Here is a 24,857-nt window from a genome sequence, read left to right as displayed (position 1 = left end):
CCTGGAATTAAAATGGAGTTAATTAGAATTTCTTCTCACTGATCTTCATAAAGTAGTCCATACTGTCAAAGTGAGGAAAGAATCTACATGTTTTACAAAATGATTTACAAACACAAAACTGAGAGGTCTTGATTGCATAGGTATTCAGCCCCTGGACTGTGACACCCCTAAATAAGCTTGGTGCAATCAATTGCCTTCAGAAGTCACATAAGTAGTTGAATGGAGTCCACCTGTATGCAATTCAAGTGCCACATGATCTCAAATAAAATATACCTGTTTCTGGAAGGCCCCAGAGTTTGTTGGAGAGCATATCTAAACAAACTGCATCATGAAGGCCAAGGTGTTATTAAAACAATTCTGGGATAAAGTTCTGGAAAAGCACCAAACAGGTTTGGGTTCTAAAAATAAATCTATCCCAAACTCTGAACATTCCCTGCAGCACTGTTAAATCCGTTATTACAAAATAGAAAGAATATGACACAGCCATGACTGCCTAGAGCAGGCTGTCTATCAAAACTCAGTGACTGGGTAAGGAGGGCATTAGTCAGAGAAGCAACCAAGAGGCCAATAGTAACTTTGAAGGAGCTGGAGAGATCTAGAGCTGAGATGGAAGAAACTGTCCATGGGACAACTATCATTTGGACACTCTCCAACGCTGGGCTTTATGGAAGAGTGGCGAGAAGAAAGCCATTGCTGAGGGGATGGACCCCATATCAAATCCCATTTGGATTTTGCCAAAGGGCACAACAAAATGCGGACAAAACAAAGGGAGTGAATACTTATGCAAGGCACTGTACCTACCCTTCACCTTGCCATTATTGGGAGACAGTTAGAACTAAAGTTTCTTCTTGAGCTGTATTTGCTTCCGATGTGTGCCTGTGCAGATGCAGTATTCCTAATCTCTTAGCAGTGCTTAAAAGATTAGAAGAAAGATCAAGTGCTTCCTCCCTCACACCCAGAACATTCCTCCAGTACACAAATTCCTCACTCTTCACTCATCAGTTAAGACAGACCAGGATTCCTTCTTAACTGGGATTGGAAAATGACATCCTGGATGGCATTAGCCATAGTTAAGGCCACTTCCAGTGCAAACTCTAACTATGGTTCATGCTGATGAGAGAAGGACAAAGTGAATTGTGCTATATAAATAAATAATAATAATAATAATAATAATAATAATAATAATTCACATGCATCCATTAGCCATGGTTAACAAATTACCTGCTGCACATGCATCATTCCCAGTGTAGCAAATTCCAGATAACAGAGCACTGGTTAGCATTAACCATGATTAAAGCCAATGAAGGAAAGACAGTTCTTGCCAGGAGAGGGGATGGGAGAATTACATCAGGTCCATTACATCAACACTGGATTTAAGTGGCTGGCCCACCAGTACAGTAGATTGACTCTGGGAAGATTCTATTTTCTGTCCCCTATGAGGGGACATCTTTGATTGCAATGTTTATCCCCATATGGCAATTTCTGTGGAAGCATACATATTAGGAAAGATTTAGTTGTTTTTCCATGGAAGAGCTATGAGCTGAAATGTTAGATGAATACTTTTTCCATGGAATACTGCTGATGAATCTTTCCTGTAAAAAGCCACATGGCTGCAATTCTAAACATGCTTACTAGAAGTCCAACTGAATCATAGGACTTATTTTTGAGTAAAAATGGTTAGGATTGGGTTACAACTCTGTTATGGTCCAGAGATTGTACCAAAACCACTTCTGTGGAAGCAGAGAATAATATGGGAATTACCCTATAGCTTGTCGTGTGTTTTTCAGAATAATGAGACCAAAACCTAGTCCACTTTATCAAAATAAGCCATGGTGGCTTAAATAATTTAAATCTTGCTGCATGCTATGTGTGATTTCCATAATCACTGTCATATCATCCAAACCCAAGTGGCATGGGTTGTCAGAGGGAGAAACAGCCCTCCAATACCCCAGGGGTTGTTGCAGCATTATTGGAGGGTTGTTTCCTCCACCAACATGCCATGCTTCCTAGGTGCTGAGAGAGTATGGAAATTGTGCCCGGCACATGCCACAATTTAAATAAAGCCTCATAGCTTAAATAACCCATTGTGCTTATTTAAATTGTAGCACATGCTTGGCACAATTAAATAAGCCATGGTGGCTTATTTTGATTGTGTGAACTTGCCCTAAGAATGGCACTTATCCAAATAATGAAACACATCAACGAAAAAACTCATTTTCTGAAATCCCTTGTTCATAGCAAAATTTTCTAAAATCCCTTGCTCATAATACTAGCTAACAAACAAGAGTTGGCAGAATGCTTGAATACAGGCTCTCTACTGAGTGTGCTATTAGCCCGAGTTCATAACTCATAACCTAAGATGGCTACTCTGTCTTGGTTAACTGTGTGCTCATTCAAGAAGAAATACCTCAGGAATTGGCAAGTGTACAAGAGCATGCAAAAAGCTTGAAGCTTAAAGCTTACAGGTGACAAATCTCTGGGAAATGAAATTCCGGTTCTCTTGATAAGTTCACAGCACATGATTTCTAGCATGCTTGAATGGTTCTTGACACTGGCACAGCTGCTTCATAGCCCACCTGAATATGTCCTTCTCAACTCTTGTGTCAAGTAATTTCCACTCTGTCTGGCAATGGATTAAACAAATATCTCATGCCGCCACAATTCTATTTGAGCTGAGAATAGTTGAAATGTGTATTTAATATACTTACTTGCTGATCTTGAGCATAACTATAACTGAACAGGAAGTATGTCTCTCCTCCATCTTCTCTTCTCCAGGCTAAACATGCCCAGTTCTTTCAGTCTCTCCTCATGGGGCTTTGTTTCCAGACCCCTGATCATCCCCATTGCCCTCCTCTGAACCCCTTCCAGCTTGTCTGCTTCCTTCTTGAAGTGTGGTGCCCAGAACTGGACACAATACTGTTGTTGTTTTATTTGGGGGGAAAACACATCCATGATAGCCCCACTTTAAGTTGTATGTGATTCTGTAATGGGAGCTTATGCAGTGGCTTTCTGCCTCTGAAACAAGAGGGCAATAGACTCAGAAAGCGGAATATGGTGTCTTGTGAAATGGAACACACTAGAGGGGAAACCGTTTAATCGGAATCTAAGCAAGCGCCAGTGCATTAAACAAACCGAAGTTTCACATGGTGTATAGATTTTGAGATACTAATTTTGCCTGTGGCTAAAAGCCAAAAATGATGAATCAACCCACATAATTCTTGCCGCTTTAGCATTAATGGATTTTCACTTCATTAAAATGTATATGTGTGGAGTGAGGGAAGGAGAAAACAAGGCTGTAAATTTGAGAACACATACAAGTGCATTTGTACTGATTACCATACAAATAATTTTGAAAAGACAGCATTTGAGCTTGTGCTTTTCAGTCCTCCTCAAGAAAAAGAATTGCTTCTGCAGAAAAGTGGTTACATTTTATCCCCCTACTATGACATCCAACAGAACTGCTAAGAAGCTGCAGTTCAACTTGCAGGTGCTCTACACTAGCATTTTAGTCAGCTTGGTGAAAGAATAGCTTAGCACATGAGTTTAAAGCACCTGAGCTATTTTTTCTCTCATGTTTCTCCTCATCACACACATAAGCATGTGTAAGAGAACTACAGGACAAAAATAGCAGCTGAACAAACATGAATGGTTCTTAGACTTAACTATTTAATTATTTGTAACGGAAGACATTAATGCCTCATGGTTCCTTGTATAACAGACAGAAGCAAGTAGGGACTCTCAAGCAATTCGGGGTGGTGGGTGGAAGCATTACCTGTAAAGAGAAAGCAAAAGACTCACTGTTGTTGTTTGCTTCCTCCAAAAATGCCCAGTTCTCTTTTCCCCTTTGCAATCCCTTTTGCCCCCAAAAGGATATTTGGAGGTAGTGGGAACTACACCCAAATTCCTCTTTCCATTGTGATCCTTTCAGTGGTGTTCTGACCTCTTATATTTATGGAGGGCACCAGGTCGGGGAAGGCCAGCCTACTGTATAAATGTCTGATTTGGAGGTGAATGGGCTTCCTGGAGGTGGGTGGGCCTTGAGGGAACGAATTGGATGGGGTGGGGCCAATCACATGCCTCAGGAAGCTCAGGAGCAGGGCATCAAGGCACCGGCCTTCCATCTTTGTCCCTAGCATTTGGAATCTAGAAGTATAAAGCCCTCATAGAATCATAGAATAGTAGAGTTGGAAGGGGCCTATAAGGCCATAGAGTCCAACCCCCCCCTCAATGCAGGGATCCACCCTAAAGCATACCTGACAGATGGTTGTCCAGCTGCTTCTTGAAGGCCTCTAGTGTGGGAGAGACCACAACCTCCCTAGGTAACTGGTTCCATTGTCGTACTGCTCTAACAGTCAGGAAGCTTCCTCTGTACATGGAAATTACTTTCCCACCCACCCCAAAGGTTTAATGTGAAATGATTATAAACAATTTAAGCTTTTCTTTCCTCATACGTTTATTTAGTCACTGTTGCCTCTGAAATGGAAGAATCAGAACCTCGTGGATCCAGGCTACCGAGCAGGTGGGAGGCCAAGCATACATGTCTCATCATCTGCTAGAAGGAGGCACAATATATCCTTGTGCTAGCCTGGTATGCAGATGGTCTTGTGTAATGGATGGGGGCAGGCAGGAGAAAAGATGCAAATGTCTCTTCTCTATAAACCAGTATAAAAGTAAGTTCCTCTTCTTTCTCACAGCTAGCCAGTTCAGTGGTTTGTGGTCAGTTATCTCTAACAACCAAGGGGGCAATTTAAATTCCTATTCTTTTCTGCTCATGTTTAAGTCGATGTTTTTATCTTCATTCGCCAAAGCTGCAAGAGTATAATAATGCAGAGGCAGGCTAAAGGGAGGTCAAAATCTACTGGTACTTCTCCAGGTGACTTGCAGTAGAAGAGCAAAGGGTTTCTACGTAGCAACAATAACAAATAGTTTTCCACTCCTAAATTAGGCGAGAAAGCTTTGGTGGAAACTGGAATAGATGTGTGTATGAAAGAGCTCCAGTTTCTTTCCTGGGCTGACGAGGTGACACCTTGCTCCACAAATTTTGAGCCACTATTTTTCACTGGAACCTCAGAGTTCCAGTGAAAAACAATATAGATTCCTGCAAGCCTAATGTTTTAAAGACCAACTATGTAAGAAGGTCTTAAGAGGTTTGCAGAGAATTATACAAGAAAGCTACTTTCAACCATTTGTTATTTAGAAAATGTGAACTAATCTTTGGCCTGTTTATGCCATGTGCCTCAACACAAGGGCCAGTGTCTGCTTGTGTTTTTCTCCTGTGGGTTGAGCTCAGCTTCTTCCTGTCTTTGCATTGCAAATAAATATACTTGCTTCCGATCCCAACATGGGTTTAGTCTTCAGTTTTGCCCTCCTCTTCCATGCTCCAAATAGGTTATCTGCCTTTCCCCCAATTGCTCAGACTTTAAAGTGCTTCTTCTTTATGTATTAGTAAGTTCATTCAGTGCCTTATTTATTTATTTGCAAGGAGAACAACTTACAAAGGAGCACAGAAGATCAGCAGCAAAGAGTTTTATAAAATTCACAATCCCTCACTCAAAGCGCAGTGGCTTGGGAGCATCTGGGAATATGAGCATCTGGGAGTATAGTGAGAGTGACCAGATACAAAAGAGGGCAGGGCTCCTGCAGCTTTAACTGTTGTGATGCCTGTATGCTTACAAATGACACCTGCTGAAGTTCCCTTTTCTATACAACAGTTAAAGATACAGGAGCCCTGTCTTCCTTTTCATCTGGTCACCCTAAAATTAAGGAATTCTGAAATACCGTACTTCCGCTTTTAAACCATTTTTTAAGGAAAGAATTGTATGCAGGCAAGCTACCAACATGCATGCCCACAATGGAGGAAAGGTACTGTGGGAGGAGTACAGAGTAGTAGGCAGAGCAGAGGTTGGGACTAGGAAATTACAGCTAGACATGGATCTCTCCCCTCATGTGGATGTGAAATCCTGCTATGCCCACTGTGCTCATTGTTGATCAAGGTTTGCAAAACTGCAGGCAACAAACCTGATACAGATACTGCCTAGCCACAAAAAAAGGGGTGGGTGTGGGCCGGGGGGGGGGGGTGATCTTCATGTTTTGGAATCTACCTCAGAGAAGCATCCAGCTCTTCTTGCAGATGGAAACAGCTTTAGTGATGTTAATAAATAGATGGATTGCTTTCATTAAAAGGCCCAGCTATCTTTTTATATTTACAAAAACTCTAAAGCTGCAATCCTGTACAAAATTATTTGCGGGTAAGCCACAGTAAGCTATGTGGGACTTGCTTTTGAATAAGCATACACAGGATTGGGCTGTAAATGAAGAAGAAAAAATAAGCAATAACATCTGTGAGGAAGAACAAACAGCAGAGGTTTGATCACTTATTACTGTAGACTTAAAGTCGATTTTAAAAAAATAACCTAAACCATATGTTAGGGGAGAATGTTGCAGTAGCAAGGAAACAGGATAAGATCAGTTTCATAATTATTTTCCCTTTCAGAATCCCATGACAGTTTTCCAATGCTTCACGTCAAAAAAGGGGGGTATGAATCCATTTTATGAGAAGTTGTAACTACTTCAGCAGACAAACAATAAGTAGCGTAAGCAGAATTTAAGAAAGGCAACTCTACCTGATGAGAGATACAGATGGAATGTTATGATTTACCAGAGAAAGCAAAAACAGCTGTCATTCCTGGGTGTATGTTTTTGATTACTCATGTGTCTGAGACCTGATGCATGGGTTTTAGCTTCACGCTCTTTGGGCAACTTTTGCAGTCAGTGGACAAGACACAGGTAATTATTACTTCACGATAGAGGTCAGCACTTCAGCGCAGAGTATACCAAATCACATCAAGGGCGGAATATTCAATTGTGGGGATTCCATTCTCCCTTCACATACTTGAATCAGGTTTGGGGATCTCCAGTAGCAACCGTGCATCTTTTAACTTGCAGAACGCAAGCTGAATTCATTAGCAGTCTTCTAAAAATATTCTTTATAGCCTCTCTTTCTCATTGTCAGTGTACATTGTGGGGATTTTCTTCCTCAATTGGTGATTTCCTTTTTAAAAGAACCCCCAACTTCAAGAACCTTGATCCAATTTAAGTTACTTGCACTTATTGGAAAGCATTTTTTTAATTGCACATGGAAACATTTTTTTTATTTAGAGAATTCATTTCTGAATTAACTAGAACAGTGTCATAAATAAAGATATATATTTTTCTAAAGCTCCACTGTGCCAAACAAAGTTAGCTGCACCCCCGCACCTGTTCGTATGGCTTTGTAATGAGCTTAAATGTGAATGCCCGCACACGTACGTCTCTTGTGTTGAAATAGTTTTACTTGCAGGTGGAACAGGTTTGCATAAGCTTGGAGGCTTTTTAGAATAGTTGCTCAGATGTTGAGAGTGATTATCGAATTATTGGTGTCCTTCCATTTCTAGAGAATATTTGTTAAACTATGGTAATGGTAGCAGTTCTGTTTTGTTCGCATGAAAAATTACAACTTCTCTTCCAGTGCAGCAATAGAAAAAGCCATGAACATGTGGAGAAAGGAAAGGGTGTTAATTATCCTGATTGGATCCAGAGCATGTTCATTGTATTTGGTTCCCATTGACATTGCTTGGGACTTGGGTCATGACTCATTTGTCCCACAGATTTCAAAAGGCTCTAAACTCAAGTAACTTCGTCTGGATCCAACCCTTTAGTCTTTCAATCTGGTGTACATCTTGTAACTTATTCTGTATGAAATGCAGAATGCCAAATTCCTTACCCAAAGTATATATCAGGGATGTGGAACCTCAGGTCCATGACCTAATCCAGCCTGCAGAGATTCCCCAACTGGCCTGATGAGCATCCTTGGATTCCTCCTTGGGAGAGTGAGTGGTGTGCTGGGGAATACCCCTTTTGATCTCTAATAATAGATTGAAGATTACAGTAGGGATATGATGCACACAAAGTAGGGGATCCCATCAGCGCTGGGAGGTGTCTCTCTTCCCAGCACTGTCCGATTCCGTTTGTGCACCATCCCCATGAGGAGGACAGGTGGTGTGCGAATCCAGCTAGGTGCTCCCAGCACCAGCCAAGTCCCTTTCTCCATGCCTTTCTCAGCCCAGAGAAAGGCAAAATGAGTGCAGAATAACATTTTGACTGCTCTTGTTGGCCAATCCAAAATTTGTCGTCGTTGGGACCCTGGTCCAGAGGGCTGGGCTCTTTGTCTGGTATCATGCTACATTTGGGACCCAATAGCCCCTGAAGCTTGCAGCAAGGTCACTGATGATCTCCCTGCCCAGACCCAAGCTCATTGGGGCTTTTTTGAGCGCCCTTGGCCCGGAGACACCATTCTTTTGCCACACAACTTCCCAATACCTCTCAACACTGAGCAGCACATGAGTTGCTATGGCCCATCACCCCTTCTACAACAAGCTGATTGGAAAAGGGATGCCACCGTAGCCCATTGCCCTGTGCACATATACACACTTTCTCCAGTCCCCCCGAGCTAAAAGAAGTGGGGATGCTTTGCTATTTTGAGGACAGTTCAAAGTCCATAATTTGTTCAGCATAACTGTGTCTTGCACTGTGACCATATTATATCAATGCTGCACTGGTTGTATTGGCTTTCACTCTGTTTCCAACCCACTTCAAAGTGTTATTCTTAACCTTTTAAAGCCCTACATGGCTTATGACCCAAATATTTGAAGGAATGTCTGTCACTATACATACCTGCCAATACATTAAGATCATCAATAGAGGGTCTTTTGCAAGGACCCCTGGATTTGAGGAAAAGTGGGTGACTAGGGTCAGGGTCTTCTCAATTGTAGCACTCGAATTATGTAATGCTCTCTCCAGAAAGGTCTGCCTGGTGTCTACTTTGTTCTCCTTTGGCACCAGACAAATACCTTTTTGTTTTTGTTAAGTTTTAGGCATAATTTTAGTCCTGCTGATCATTTTCAACTGGTTTTTAAGATCTTACTACCTTTTACTTTTTGTGTTTTATGGTTGTTTGGATCTACTTTATTTGTATTTTAATTGTTTTTGTATTTTCTTATGTAAACCACCCTGGGAATCTTTAATGAAGGAAGATTCAAAGATATCTACAATAACCAATAATACTCAAAGAAATGATCTTCAAGTTTGTCACAATTAGAGAGGTTCTTTTAATACTTAGAGTAAGACACTGAAGTCTATTCCAGGGATGGGCAACTTCTGGCCTTTGTTTTGGCCTACAGCTGCCATCATCCCTTACCAATGGCTATGCTGACTAGGGCTGATGGGAGTTGTAGGCCAACACATCTGGTGGGACACAAGCTGTCCACCCCGCTTTAAGACCTGGAGATAAGCGTTTCTGAGGATCCAAAGCTGTTAGGAATACAACTTGCTATGCGTTGCTTTCTTGTTAAACTCGTTGGCATTCAGCCCACCATTTATCTCAGTTCTGTACTATATCAACAACTTCATGTTTTGGAACAGTTTGTTAAAGCATGTATAGATGAGCAGAGGCAGGGTCAAACAAATTGATTATACAACAGTAAGAAAATGGAATGTAAATTCAGATGTCAAATGCTATTTTATGTTTGTGTGTATGTCCTCCATACACACAAACATAAAATAGCATTTGACATCTGAATTTACATTCCATTTTCTTACTGTTGTATGATTTGTTTTGGTATTGTTTTTATTGTGCTTGTTGTAACCATGGGTTGGAACAATAAAGCTCTATAACTACTACTGTTGTAAACTCATTGTTAGGAGTCTATCACATATTGTATTGCTAAAAAGCAAACTCCCGTCTCTTATTTCTCAATTAGTTTGCAATCATAGCCAAAACAGTCCCTCAAGGGAATAATTGCTTTTTTAGAAGAAGACCAGATGCCTGAAACCAAAGAACTGGTTGTGTAGCTTAGATCTACAGTGAAATTTAGCCTGTCCCTCCTCTATTTCTTGACCCTCATTGCTACTCTGAACTCTTTCTGTTGCCTCTGGACTCCCTGACCAGTAGTATCCCTACATCCTTCGACTTCTGTCCAGTTCTCTGCCTCTCATGTAAAGCTCTGCCCCTAAGATTTATTCCAGCCAGATGGACAATTTCCCCATCCTTCACAGAAGGTAGGCTGCTTTTGATGGCTTTATTCACCAGCTCAGCCAGTTGGTTACAGGCTTCACCACCACAAGCACAGCAAAATATGGAGAATCTTAGAAACAGAGAGTGGCCATGTGTTTGTAAACTTATTCAGATTACCCAGGGAGCATTGTGGCATGTGCAATAACGAGCTGAGAGACTCTTGTTATCCAGGTGATACCTCGGGATTCTATGCCTGTTTGTTGTGATCCTGAAGATACCAGCACTCAGAAAAATATTAGATTGTATTTTTTAAAAATATCCTTCTTATAGGCAGCAAATGTGCTCTTGACTCAAGGAAAAAGCTATGAGATAACTGAATCTGCCCTTGCAGTGTGCCATGCAAAAGCCTAAAGGGGGATAAATACACTTTAATAAAGCCTTACATTGGCATCAGAGTTCAGAACACTGAATTAAAGTTTTCTCCATTGTCCTGAAACAGTCCATGCTCATGGCTTGTAAAGCTCTCTGTGACAGCAGAGCAGGTGGACCAATGGCAGCCAGAGGGCATGTGACCCATTGGACTTGCCTCAGGCAGTCTCGTGTCACAGAGAGCCTGAAAGCTTAGGACCAGACAGCTGAGGTATATAAGATATCAATGTGGCATCACAGCAAATCAGTTGAAAGCTTAAAGGAGGGCAGGATTAGCAAAATGGCGAAGTTGCATTCAGCCCAGGCTTTCACTTTTCACTGGGATGGCAGCAAGTAAGGGCTACTTAAAAACTACTCTTAAGCAAGGTTTCAGTCACCAAGCTTTTAAATGAGAGCTTAATACCAAGACTACAAGAAAACCTGTTGTTACTACAATGTCTATTTTCTAATGTCTATTATTTTCTTTCTAGTAACCTTTTTTAAATGTTGGCATTATGAGGATGCTTGTCTTGTTCCATTGGCTTTCTCACAGTCCTATAAGATGGTTTCATGTACTTTAAGCTATTTATTTTAACAGTTGCAGGACAGCCTTTTAGGGTGGCTCAAAATAACTTCTAAAAGAGATCATTTCAGAAAAAAGTATTTAAATATAAGTTATAAATATACAGTATTATAATTAAGTATAATATAAACTATATCATTATGGTAGAGGAATGTGTACATTCACAATGTTTACACATAAGTTATTCTAATTCTTTGTAGAGTCCATCAAAGAGTGTTAATGCATTATCATTCTTGAGCTAGGAGTAAAAATATATATACAGACAAACTTGCTTTCTGATGGGAAAATAGCTCTAAATTCTTTCTAGCGTGGGTATTCTGTAAAAGAAAAATGCAAACAACATTTATGCTATGGACTTTGTTGAACACAGCAGTATTCTTCAATGTATGGTTTATAGTCCATAGCATAAATGTTGTTTGCATTTTTCTTTTACAGAATACCCACACTAGAAAGAATTTAGAGCTATTTTCCCATCAGAAAGCAAGTTTGTCTGTATATATATTTTAAAATTTAAAATATATATATTTAAAATGTTCTCTTCAGTATGTATACGCACTTTATGGCTACTGACTTTGGGAATGCCAAACTCTGGGTAAACTGGAATTAATGTGCTATGAATATATATTGCCAAAGGCTATATAGCCTCTCTTTTAATTTTAAATCTTCTCCCATTCAGTAAATCTGAAAGCTTCCTGTTTGTGAAACAAAAGCAGTCTTTTACATGGAATTGGTCAATGTACATTTTCAAAAATGCTGCTTTCTGAAAGCAGTTTTTCTTTCAAGGCTTGTTTGTTCAATCTAGATTTCCAGGCAGAAGCAGAAATGTTTACATAACTGTCCCTGTCAGATGGAATTTTTTACTATACAGCATCCTACACTTCCGCCACGGACTGTTTAACATGGACCAGGGTCAAAACCTGAAAGGCAGGGAAGAATGCTCAATAAGCAAGTTTGCGATGAATGAAACAAGTCCTTCTATTAAAAAGGAGACCCCACTGTAGGAGTAGCAAACTCAGCAAGCCTTTTCAGCAAATGAAGAGAAAGTGGGAGTTTGCTGCTGCCACTGCCTCCCCCTCTCAAGTCTCTGTAGTAGCATGGCATTGCTACACTGAACAGTTGCAACAATTAAAAATGTAATAAATAAATAAATGAATGAATTTCAACCCTCGACTTTAAAATATCCAGATATAATGCAGTTAAGAGAGGGTGAAAGCAAGCAACTGATTACATAATCACTACTTTAGAATACGATATGAGGCAGTTATGCCATGTGCCAGGTATTCCCATGTTTCCAAGAACTGCAGAGAAACAAGATGTGTGGCAAGATACAGCTCATTCCTCCAGAGGCTGTCCCCATCCAGCCCCGGATGCGGTTAGCATAGCCATGCAGGACTGCTGGAGCAGTGAAGATATGTTAAGTACATAGTCTGCTTTCACCCAAGGTAACATGGCACAACACATTCCCTGCTGTTTTCTCACAAGGATTTCCAAAAAGTAACAACAGTGCCTTTCAAATACTTTCCACTCAATCTAGAACAGTGGTGACCATATGAAAAGGAGGACAGGGCTCCTGTATCTTTAACAGTTGTATTGAAAAGGAAATTTCAGCAGCTGTCATTTGTACATATGGGGTATTTGGGGAAATTACCTCTTCATCACAGCAGTTAAAGCTGCAGGTGCCCTGCTCTCTTTTAAATCTGGTCACTCTAGTATAGCTCCTGCAGCTTTAACTGTTGTGATGAAGAGGGAATTTCACCAGGTTCTCCATATATACAAATGACACCTGCTGAAATTCCCTTTTCTGTGCAACTGTTAAAGATACAGGAGCCCTGTCCTCCTTTTCATATGGTCATCCTACTTGAGACCCATCTCAAATTCCCAACCCTGCAACATAGGACCCATTTTCACAATTTCCTAATTGCCCAACATGGCAGCCACTGCTTTGCCATGACCCATCTGGACTGATCTTGTGACCCACTTTTGGGATGCAACCCACCAGTTGAAGACCACTGATCTAGACTATACTTTTTCCTTCTTCTGCTCTCCTTTATATATAATTATCACCAACCAACAGGACATGCATGGGGCAGAAACCATACTCTGCAATGAATGGAATAAAGAAGCACATTAAAATAGTGTGCATTGGTTTCTATACATCACAGGGAAGGAATATCATATTCATAGCTATACCATGCAGAAAATTAATAAGCAAATTAGCCCTGATTCTATTCAAGGCTTCATAGGGGAATTTTGTTTTTGCAAATGTTTAAATTTGAATTCAATTTTCCATTTGTATGCATGACATTCTAAATAAAACATATTTCAAATAAGTGCTTGCACTTACAGTATTAAGCTAAGGTTTGTTAATCTAACTGAACAAGTGCACATGCAGTAATGCCTATGCCTTTCTTATGATTTGCTGTAATGAGGCCTTTGTCTCAGTTGTGAAGGGACCCAGGAAGGCTAATAATTGTGATAGGCTGGCACATGTGTACGCACTTGAAACAAGATCTGAATTATTGGTGACTGATATATGGACTGATACTTTACTGATACTGATACTATAAACGCATAATAATCGGTTCCTATGAATTACAACCACTGATGTCCAATTCACAGGATTACTTCAGTGGTACTTATCCACTTAATGCTTAGATTTTCGAAAAGCCATGCAATGAGACATACGAAACACATCCAATTCTGAGGTACTGTTGAAAATGTTTCCTATTTTTCATGGGACTCATTGATTTGTCAGTTGAAGCCATTTTGTTAAGTCGTCTATCTAAATTGTTCATGAAGATGCCTTCAAGAAATGCACCTTCTCTCTCTCTCTCTCTCTCTCTCTCTCTCTCTCTCTCTCTCTCTCTCTCTCTCGCCCGCAATGGCAGCCTCCACTATTGCCACTGGATAGGCCAGTCAGCTGAAATAGCAGAAGAAAACTCCTGCCAAAAGAGAGAAATGGGTGCTCAGATGTGTATGCCTAAACTTTATGTCCCTAACAGGGTCCTTGAGAAGTCTTTTGTAATTTGACCAACAGATATTTCCTTTTCTGAAACGTCTACAGTTTTCTCTCCCCACCAAGTGTATTTTTGGGAGGTAAAAATCAAGTTTCTGCTTTTATATCCCCAAGTACTGTAACATGTTGAAAAAGTTCTAATGGTACAGACGCCTGCGCATAATTCCATCTTGAGAATGTATTAGTACTTTCAGTTGACTTCCAGGGAGCCTGCCTGTAAATTCTATTAAATTTCATGTCAGCCCCCACACATTCTTCTAATTCCGGTTTAGCCAAGCTTAGTAGCTCTTTCCTTTTCAGGTTTGCAAAGTCTTGTGCAATCTGTTCTTCCATTGCCTAACTGTTAATAATTGGAGGAAACTGACCAAGTTAAATAGTGTAGAGATTGCGTTAGCAGTTGCCACAGGAACAGACGTCCAATATAAATATCTTATTGCTCTTCTATTTATCATCTGTTTTCAGGGCAGTTTAAGCTGCTGGAACAAGACCGTGATATTAAGGAGCCAGTGCAGTATTTTAACAGTGTGGAGGAGGTGGCTAAAGCATTTCCTGAACGAGTTTACGTCATGGAGGAAATAACATTCAACGTTAAGGTAGCCCCTAAACAAATATTTATCCCTAGGTTTATGGTTACCCCCCTCCCTTTCTTTTTTTGAAAACATGGCAATTGAGCAACTGTGTGCTTTGGGAAAAGTAAATTGGGGTTGCTGTGTTGTCTTACCCTGGTGGTTTTTGAACTGCAACTTTCTGTGTATGTTCTTCCCTGCCCCCACCCCCAAACTAAGCTGGGATTTGTGCTAATCAATGTAAGATATAAAAGCCTTTTCGAGGAGGCAACTACCTCCAATAAGCAATGTTCTTTTTTCCAATCTGTTTAATTGGAATACGGCTCCAAATTTTAGACAGGGATTCTTTTGTTGTGCACCCTCTTCCCCCCCCTCCCCTCCAACCCTTTAGATTTTTATTTGGTACAGGAGCAGCTGCTTGATTCATTCCACAGAGGGTCTGAGGCTACACAGACTATATGAGCTATGATGAAGTTACTAATTTCTACTCTTAAACTCAGTCTGCTGAAGATGATCCAAATGATATGGAAAGGACCATTAATGCCTTGATTTTAAATCTGTACACTACTGAGAGAAATCAAGTGACTAAGCTTGAAGCAAAAAGAGCCCCTGCAAATAGCAAGATCATAAGAGTACTGGTTTATTGTCAGAAACTGCCCGCTTTCTAGACCCAGCCTTGTATGCTAGAATGACATTGGTAAATTGAATGACCTTCAGCAGTTTCCAAGTTCATCCTGGATATAACTGAGATATTGGTTAAATGCTGCTTCTGCCTGTGGAATGGTCTAATTCCAAGTGCAATGAGGACTTTAGGGGGACAGAGGATTCTTTTTCTAGGAAGATAGTATGTATTGTATAGTATGGCAACAACCGCAGAATATGTTAAAACCACCATCTTGGATGTGGCAAATACTCTTGATATGTCTTTGAGTAAGTTCATCCCCCAAAGAGAAGACATGGAATAAGTGATGCCTTTGGCTCCTGGAATATGATCCTCCCAATGCAACCTCCAGGATCCAAATGATGGCAGGGTAATGGCTTTGCCTCTTTTGATGGCAGACCTGAGGCCCCACACCTTTGGTTGGCAGGGATGTAATCCCACCCCTTTTGACAACACATGGACCACAGAAGGGTGGCAGTTAGCCAGCCCTCCACTGGATTCTGGTTGGACATCCCTGGCCTGGGGGCTGCAGAGTCTCTGACTAAGGCTCAGCCTGAGTTAGAGCATGGCTGCACTTTTTTACTTGTCTTCACATTTTTTACTTCTGTCCCCCTTACTTCTCCACCTTATGTAACTGCACTAAGGGTTTTATTTCCTTGACGAATTTTCAAATTACGTTATTAGATATATTTAAATCAATTAATTTACAACACACAGATCTAGTTGCAGCCTCCTGATCTTGTTTTTGTTTTCAGTAAGCATCTTGGAAGTGACTAGAATCCAAATTTGCTTTTTTAAATGCTTCTGAAATGGGTGTTAAGAATAGCTATTATCAGTAAAGCTTAAATCCAGTAGCTGTACATTTTGGAGGCGAGCAGGCAGGTTTATTTCCCCGTGGTCGCCTCCCCTGCTACCATACATTCTTCTTCAAATCCTTCAACGTACTGGCTTCACAGAAAGTAGCCATGGGATCAGCTGAAACTCCAAGAATTGGGGCAAAAGCTGCAGCATATGATGAAATCTAATAAAGTTATGATAACAGTTCTCAGCCATGACAATCTGTAACCCTTTAGTTGCACACTCCCTCTTTCTCTCTTCATGATTATGCATCTCTTTCTTTGAATAGGAGATATTGGTGCCCTGATAGACTGACTTGGGTGTAACCCTGTATATTGGGTGGGTGACATGCCCACCCCCGGTGCAGCCCCCCATCATGCCCCCCAAATTATATACATATAAACGAAGTGATGCTGGGTCAAATTTAGATTTTTTGCTAAAGCACCTATCTAAAGCAGCAGTCTAGGGGTAATGCTATATTCCCAAAGGGGCTTGGAGGACAGGGCCCCATATCCCAGTAAAGGAATAATCTCTCTTGGAACTGCAGAATGTTCTCATCTGTGGGATTAGAGGAGGAAAAGTTATCTATGACATTTAAAAACAAAGAAACAAACCTTGAAGTATTGCTGTTTTGAAAGAGGGCTGCAGGTCATGTGCACAATGAGGGTGGATGTTGTAGATTCAGTAGTGTTGTTTATGCTTGAAAAATGGGATTTGAGAAATGAAAAGCAGGTGATAAGATCCTCCTTTAGGGAGCAATCCAGAACAACATAATCAGGATTTGTGTGTATCCAACTGTTGCTCTGTATTGGGTATACTTTGTATTGGGTATACAATTCATTTCCTTTGAGAAACTCTGTTTTAATTTTTAAAGTTGCAAGGTTACAGCTTGAAAGTGTGGGGTCAATTCTTGATGCAGTTTCAAAAGAGATCAGCTGAATTTTGCAGTAGCCTTAGCAAAGTAGAGAAGGAGAGGAATTAAGGCTTCAGTATCCTCCTACTTGGCCTCTTCCACTGATTTGCAGAAGCAAAAACAAATGATACATATGCCAATTTACCTAGTCTCCCATAAATGATACAGGTTATAGAATTCAGCTTCTTGCTGATTTATATGATTTGTGTCCTTAATTAGTTGGTAGGTAGGTACTGGAGACCCTCATCATATGTAGCGGTCAATAGTAGTAAGCAGACTGCGTACCGTCAATCAGTGACTGGGTTTACATGACGTGATAAGCCACGTTGCGTTGTAAGCCTTGTAAGTGTCAGCGTGGCTTACCATGACTTGTAAACCTAGCGTGGTTGTTGTTGGTTTTGATAACAAGCCATCCTGTTTCTCTACCAGTCCTTTTCAAGTGTGCACAGGTTAGCCTATGTGAAGTCTCCCTTTGTTGATTTTCTGGTATGTTACCTACTCCACTTCCTGCTCCATTTTTCAGCTGTAACATACAAGGAAATTAACAAGGCGAGACTACACATAGTGGATAGAATCATAGAATCGTAGAGTTAGAAGGAGCCTATAAGGCCATTGAGTCCAACCCCCTGCTCAATGCAGGAATCCACCCTAAAGCATCCCTGACAGATGGTTGTCCAGCTGCCTCTTGAATACCTCTAGTGTGAAAAAGCTCACAACCTCCCTAGGTAACTGGTTCCATTGTCACACTGCCCTACGGTCAGGAAAATCTGCACTCTTGCACAGTTGCAAAGGACTGAGAGCGGGATTTTAAAAAATGGTATGAAGCTATTTGAATACTCTCAGAGCACTGGGGAGGGGAGGAGTGGCGAACGAAGTAAGTGCTCTGAAAAGGATTGGAAATGTTTCCCACCATAGGGACAAGGATACAAGAGGGCTTGCCACACAAAAGCCCCTGGGATACATGCAGGGAATGGGCTAGAGGACTGCAGGAGAACTGAGTCATGGCAAGCTGCTGAGCAGGTGATTGATTGCCTGTTAGAAAGTAACAACCAACCCATGGTGTCTTATCCTCAATGTGGCTTATCGTGATGTGTGAACCAGGCCAGTGTCATTTTCCTTGGGAGCAGAAGTGGGGAGATCTTCTTGCATAGATACATAGTGTGAGATTATACAACCAGTTCTCAATGGCTGTGTAGTTACTGCCCATAAGTGGTAAATGTCTATATCAGAGAAGGCAACCTGGTACATCGTGATGGGGCGAAAATCCACCTGGGGCCGCGAGGTCAGTGGCTGCCCCGTGTCTGGCCCTCATGGGCTTACGCAGACGTGCCTGGTAGATTTTTGCCCCAAGGCAAGGGCACAGGTCAGGCCGGGACTGTTCCACCCTGACCTGCATTTTTTGCCCTTTTCCCCAACTGCATTAATGGCTAATGCCTTTTAACGCAGTGGGGGGAAACACACAATCTCCTCACACTGATGGGGACCTTAAAGGCCCTTATTGGTGGAGGAGGGAGAAATACAATTTCCCCAAGGGTGGGGAAATTGCGTATTTCCCCCATGCTAATGGCGGCAGCCACCTTTAGAGTAGAGGGGGAAAATACACAATTTCCCCAGCTTTGGGGAAATCATATTTCCTCCCCCTGTCCGAGCTAATCATGGCCTTAAAGGCCCTCTTAAACCTTGGATTGGTACATGGGGGAAGCCAGGCAAAGTGCACTTTCCGGGGCCTCCGGAAAGTGCGCAGTTCCCCCGGCCACCCTAGTGGCGTTCTGGTGGAATTGCGCACTTTACAGAGTCCCCAGACAGTGTGCTTTGCTGAACGCTCATCTGGGCCGGCTCCTGGAACAGGGGCAGCCAAACAGCACTCGGCGATCTCACAGAGCTAGTGAGTTTTCTTGCCCCTTCTGGTACCTTTCAAATTTGCCGGACATCAATTTCCACAACCCCAAGCCATGCTGGTTGGGGCTGATGAGAGCTGTCGTTGAAAACATCTGCAGGCACCAGGTTCCCTACCCCTGGTCTAGATTCAGAGCTCACTGCTGCTGCAATTTTTTTCAATTAAAGGATCGTTGGTTATAAAAATTGTGTATTTCAAGTAGATCAGTCTGCTTCCATTCTGTGCCAATTTTACAGATTCAATAACTCTGTTCTGTCCTGGTTTCTGCTATGTTTTAAAAAGCAAAAAATATTCACATTTAATTGGTACACATTTCCCCTTATGTACATTTTTTTACACATTTTCCCTAAAATTTCCCTAACATTTTAATGCATTTTTGAGCTGAGAATATGTCCTGATCCATGTATTATTCTGGCAAGGACAAATTGCATTGTTTTGCTTAAAAATGTGGACCAAACAACGTTCTCAAGCATCCCTAGTTTCAAGGTGAGTGCTTGATTCTAATATACAGCAGTGAAAGAAGATCAAATGAACTTGGTTTGCATATGGGAGTGGGGGGTAGAGAATAATTCATTCAGTACTTTTCAGGTAATTATCAAAATTAGGAAATTCAGCCATAAAAGCATTAATTATGCTCTTAAGGGTGAATTTTGAATTGATCTTTACACTTAAATATGCATCTTTGATTGCTGCCTCGTAATATAGTATAATTTTTAAAATGCCAAACATTAATAGAGGCAAGAAAATAAAGGACTCAGACCATGTGCTCTAGCTCAGTGTATGACTGGAATCAAAAGCTGTTTCAGATCTGATTATAAAAACAATGATCTGCTAGGTGTCTTAAGGAATGCTTATTGTTCCTTTCGGCATTGTTCAGGAAGACTTCTCCATTGAAATTGCTGGCAAATTGGTAATTTTTCAAATTCTATAAAGCTACAATACAAAACACACAAATATACATAGTGGGACATTAACACATAATGGTGGCGTTTGGTGCAAAATCATATGTTATTTAACCCACGAATTATGGAGATGCACATTGTGTGTGAGCTGCTTCTGCTTTCCAGCAACAGCCTTTGAATGCTTCATTCATAGGTTGTTATGGTAATGTCCAAACCTGGGCACTTTGGGTTGTTTGGGGGTTAAACCACCCAAAGTTAATCCATGGTTTATTCTTCGGTTAATCTTGGGTTGTTCGATCCATGAACAACCAAAGGATCTAAGTTTGAACATTACAATAACAACCTACGAATGCTGCATTTGTAGGTTGTTCCTGGAAACCAAAAGTGGCTTAGACACAATGCATATCTCCATAATTAATGGTTTAATTAACTCAGGATTTGCTACCAAAAACACCATTATGTGCAAACTGCCCCACAGTGTATATTTCTTTGTTTTGCATTGTAGATTTATAGAATTTGAAAAATTACAAATATTGTAATCTTGGCAAAAAAAATTAAAAAACCCTTATAGAACAAAAGCAAAAACAACTATACATCAAGTAGACAGGTTTTTATAATGTATTTGATAAAACAATGGATTTTCCCAAGTATATATCAAACTGTACCAGATTAGAGCAGTAAGGACTCAATGTATTGTGTTACAGTATTCGAGGCAGTATTCAAGGCAGTAAGCCTGTGTGCACCAGTTGCTAGGGAACATGGGTGGGAGGGTGCTGTTGCACCATGTCCTGGTTTGTTGGTCCCTGGTCGACAGCTGGTTGGCCACTGTGTGAACAGAGTGCTGGACTAGATGGACCCTTGGTCTGATCCAGCAAGGCTCTTCTTATGTTAGCTCTTGCGTATTGAATAGTTTGCTTTTGACAGGCAGTTTATCTTATCTTGCTCTGATGCACAGTTTTGTCTACCCGGCACGTCGTCTTTTACATATCACCAAGGTCAGGTCAAATAGACATCAAAATGCAAGATGCAGATTATAGCAACTGTTCATTTTCTGCATTTGATAACATGCCTTTTAAGAATCTAGCAACTTTTTTTAAAAAAAATTTTTTTAATTTTTTATTATTAAACAATATACAACAAACACAAAAAACAACAAATAAAATCACTTAATACATAAACATAAAATTGCAACTGAATCTAGCAACTGAGGTTAGGTTGTTGGTGTAAGTACTGCATTGTTGAAGTCAGCTGCTATCAACCAAGGGTAACTATTAAGTGATGTCAGGAACTGCTTTGGCTTAGTTTAATTTTTTATTTTAAAAAACAAACATCTGCTTTATCACAAAGACTCAGATCCTGTTTGAAAAACAGATACCAAAAATGTAAATGCTAAACATATAAGGTGGGATGTCCAATAAAAGATTCAGGGTCCTTATCAAATATTTTAGAAGAAGCTGATTTGCCCATGGCCAATAGTCAGGAAAAATGGCAGTTGTAGGAGGCAAACATCTTCTGGAGCCACAAGTTGTTAGGAGTGCTTGGCCTGGTAAGGATCGGGGACATGAATGGCATCCAAGGATAATTGAAGTGGCTGAGTGTTCACCCATCCCACTTCTTTTTGTTGAAAGCAGAACTTGGGAGTGCAAGTTGTGTTCAGTCACCGTTCTTTCAGTGTAATGGCCAAAGAAGATGGACTGAAGCTTCCTGATTCAAGAGATGGGAATTCATCAATTTTCTTCTGTGAAGCAAAAACTAGATTGGTTAGAGTTATTACCCAATGAACTTACTGCAAGCTGCTTCACTCTGTCTACATAAACTTTCAAGTCCCTAAATGCAAATATTTTCAGTATACCAAAGCATTATTTCATTTTCACAAAAGTAAATCCTACCTCTCCCTCTTGCAGTGTTGGGTGTTAAGAGTTTACCTCCAAACCAGCAAGACAGCCTAGCTCCAACGGCGCACTAAACATTTTACCAAACATACTGAAAAAGAGGAGGCTGGAAACTTTACAGTAAGGCAACAAAAGGAGTTATTCTGTGGCTAAGACTCTAGTGTGGGTGGGAGGAAGCAGAGGAGTTAGACCACGCACACTGGGACCTTGATCTTTCATTCTGGCCAGACTGCAAACACTTTCAGTTGCTGGAAGGTATTAATGGAGGGCTTTGACCATTGCCAGTGAAATGTGGAGGTGGTGCCAATGAATGCCTGTTATTTCTTCTGATGTCACTTGTGTGCACCACCACAAAAGAGAGTTGGATACGGGTGGTGGAGCTGGACTAAATGAACAAGATGTGTCCGTTAATAATATTGGAGACCAGAAAAAAGAATCCCAAAACCCTATAGAGAGAAATGAACATTTGTTCAAGACTATAGCTGTCCTTAGCCTTTACAAAGACAAGTTCACTGCAATAGTCTGTGAATTGAAATTGTCATCTGTTTCAGTTGACTGGAGAGCTTAGGTGCTAAAATGCGTGTTTTAGAAGAAATTTTGCAGAAGCTATAATTTCTCAGCCAGATAAATGTACATTATTGTTAGAGTTTTTAATGTTGTTTAAGCATATCTGACACATATGTCCCCAAATTGTACTCACTACTATGAAGCCATAAGATAAATCACTTCAGTTGCTTAATAGCTGGCTCAACCTGATCTCTATGGAATTATAAACTATCTAAGCAGCTAGTCAAACATTATTGATTATAATGCCTTCCGTATCCTTTGCTTTTGCTTCTGCCATAAAAAAATAGTGCTGGAAATTAACAAAAAATTCTCATGCGCAGTTTCAATTCAGAATAAGTGATGCATTACAAATGTTGCCCTAAGAACTTTGGCTATAGGGTGACTAATAGAATAAATAAGTAAGAAAACTTATTGGATTGGAACTCTGTGTAAGAAACTTTGTCTTTAAAGGCTAGAGACAAGCAGCAGCAGCAAACTCACCTGCCCTGTCAAATGTGCAGTTCAGGAATGTGCATCTCTACACTCAAATGTGTGTTGAGCTAACATGTATCACCACAGCGTAAGTGTGCTAGATCACACTTCATACATATCCCAGGCTATGCAAAAAGAGGAAGCAGGGACCACTTGCACTGTCTCTGTGGCTTCTTGTTTCTAGTATGAGAGACCACCTTTCGTATATAAAATAAGCACATAATGCAAACATGCAGTGTTCTGGGTCTTTGCATCTCTCAATTTCACTAAAATTAAAACTAACTGCCCATCACTGAAGGCTTCTTCACACAATTTATTTTTCTTACATGCCTTACTGTGAAAAGTGTGTACAAAACATGTTTTGTTAGAAATAATGTCCATGCCTGTTCTGCCATATGGTTGAATAGATTGATGTGCATGCAGTATGGTATGCACCTTTGCCTTGTGGAAATGATGTTCATGGAGCAAGAACATCTTGTGTCAAGCAGCCTTCAAGCTGTGTGCATGTAACCCAGTTCGCATGTAACAACAACCCATGGATTATTGGGGCTGCACACAAACAAGCGAGTGTACTGTCTCTTGCCTGCTCCCGACTTCCACTTTGCATCTGCTCTCTAAAACAACCTAGGTTGTTAGTTGTGATGTCCAAACTACCTAGAGCTTGAATCCATTGGGTGTGTTGGTGGGTAAAACTCTACGTTGTTTAACACTCAGGAACCTGGAGTGCTGGTTTGAGGCATCACGCTAACAAACCAGGGATGGGGCATTCCTGGGGTGTTTTTGAATGCAGATGCAAAGTGAAAGTGGTGACTGTGCAGGAGGCAGTGTATTGTTCACTCCTGCATGGCCCCATCAATTCATGGGTCTCTGTGTGTTTGTGTGTGTGTGTGAGAGAGAGAGAACACCTTAGTTAATTATTGGTAGGAAATCTACCATCCTTTAATACTAATGCTTCATAATAGGGGCTTGCCATTGATCTGAGTTGTGAATGACTTACACTTACAATAAGATTGTGATTGTTTCCTGGATTAGGTCTGTTGAGGATATGTTGATAACACAGCGTTTGAATTACTTCCTCTCAGGAAACTCTGAAACTGTGCTTCAAGCCAGGCAGGGCTGTACATAATAAAGTACTCAGCTTGAAACACAGTTTTGATTTCCCCCTCTGAGGCTCAAAGATACGATGCAGCGTCTCAAGTTTTGCCAAGCCGCTGATCATACTTATCAAATGACTGCTTTGTACATTTTTCATGTTGTTGTAAAAAAAAATCAGTAATACAAACAGATTAGTAAATTTCTATTTTTACGTGGTAGGCCATTAACAACAACAATGAATGTGAAGGTAGAGAAACCTAACTTTTGGGAGAGAAGTACACGATGGTGCCTCCAAGGTTAGCAAAACCCATATGAATTAATGATTAATTTCATTTCTATTCCATCCTTCCTTCAAGGTGGTATACGTAGTTCTTCACACCTGCCCCCTGGGGCTGGCTGGGAGTTGTAGGCTTTTTTCTGTCTAAACATGCATCGGATTGTGCCTCAAGGTGTTGAGATCTGCCCTTACCACTAAGAGATTCCTAATGCATTTTGCATCTCACTCCCCAGAAATGTTTTCTGAAGGGAATTAAACCATGACACAATAAAGGTGAAAACAGCAAAGCACTGTTTTCTGGGAAAGCAGTAAACAAATGTGAAAGCTTTAGTAATATTTCTTGAGCTGTTGCTTTCACTTAATTTAGGGCACAACCCTATGCATGTTTAGACAGAAAGAAAAATCCTATAACTCATGGCATTCCCCAGCCAGCCATGCTGGAAGTTATAGGAGGGGTGTTTTTTTCTGTCTATACATGCAAAGCAATGCACCCTTAGTCTTGCTTGGTTAAGACAGAATAAAGTTACAGCATTGTAAGTAGTTAAATGTGGTATGTTTTTCTTTTTTTCTTTTGAGTCACCTGTTTTTCCAGCTTCTGCCCATCTCACAAAGTAATACTGGGCCCATTCAGAAGACACCTTAAACCACGGCTTTAACCACAGTGAATAAGGCTTTTTGCTTTATTCACCATGGTTAAAGCCATGGTTTAGGGTGTCTTCTG

The 24,857-nt window shown here is 40.7% G+C and overlaps 1 protein-coding gene across 2 annotated transcripts in view; it reads left to right on the top strand.

Annotated features, from left to right (window-relative positions):
- Positions 1–24,857, top strand: part of GAREM1 (GRB2 associated regulator of MAPK1 subtype 1) — a 107,161-nt gene that overhangs the window by 56,658 nt on the left and 25,646 nt on the right. The window contains exon 3 of one of the 2 annotated variants that reach the window (XM_063130682.1): positions 14,521–14,651. The exons of the other annotated variant lie outside the window; for it this stretch is intronic. Within the exon in view, the coding sequence (XP_062986752.1) occupies positions 14,521–14,651 (131 nt within the window). The remainder of the gene's footprint in view (positions 1–14,520; positions 14,652–24,857) is intronic. 2 annotated transcript variants of the gene reach the window in all.

This window comes from Elgaria multicarinata, chromosome 7 (genome assembly GCF_023053635.1).
Source record: "Elgaria multicarinata webbii isolate HBS135686 ecotype San Diego chromosome 7, rElgMul1.1.pri, whole genome shotgun sequence".
Taxonomy (NCBI): Eukaryota; Metazoa; Chordata; class Lepidosauria; order Squamata; family Anguidae; genus Elgaria; species Elgaria multicarinata.
This window is presented reverse-complemented; position numbering and strand designations above follow the sequence as displayed.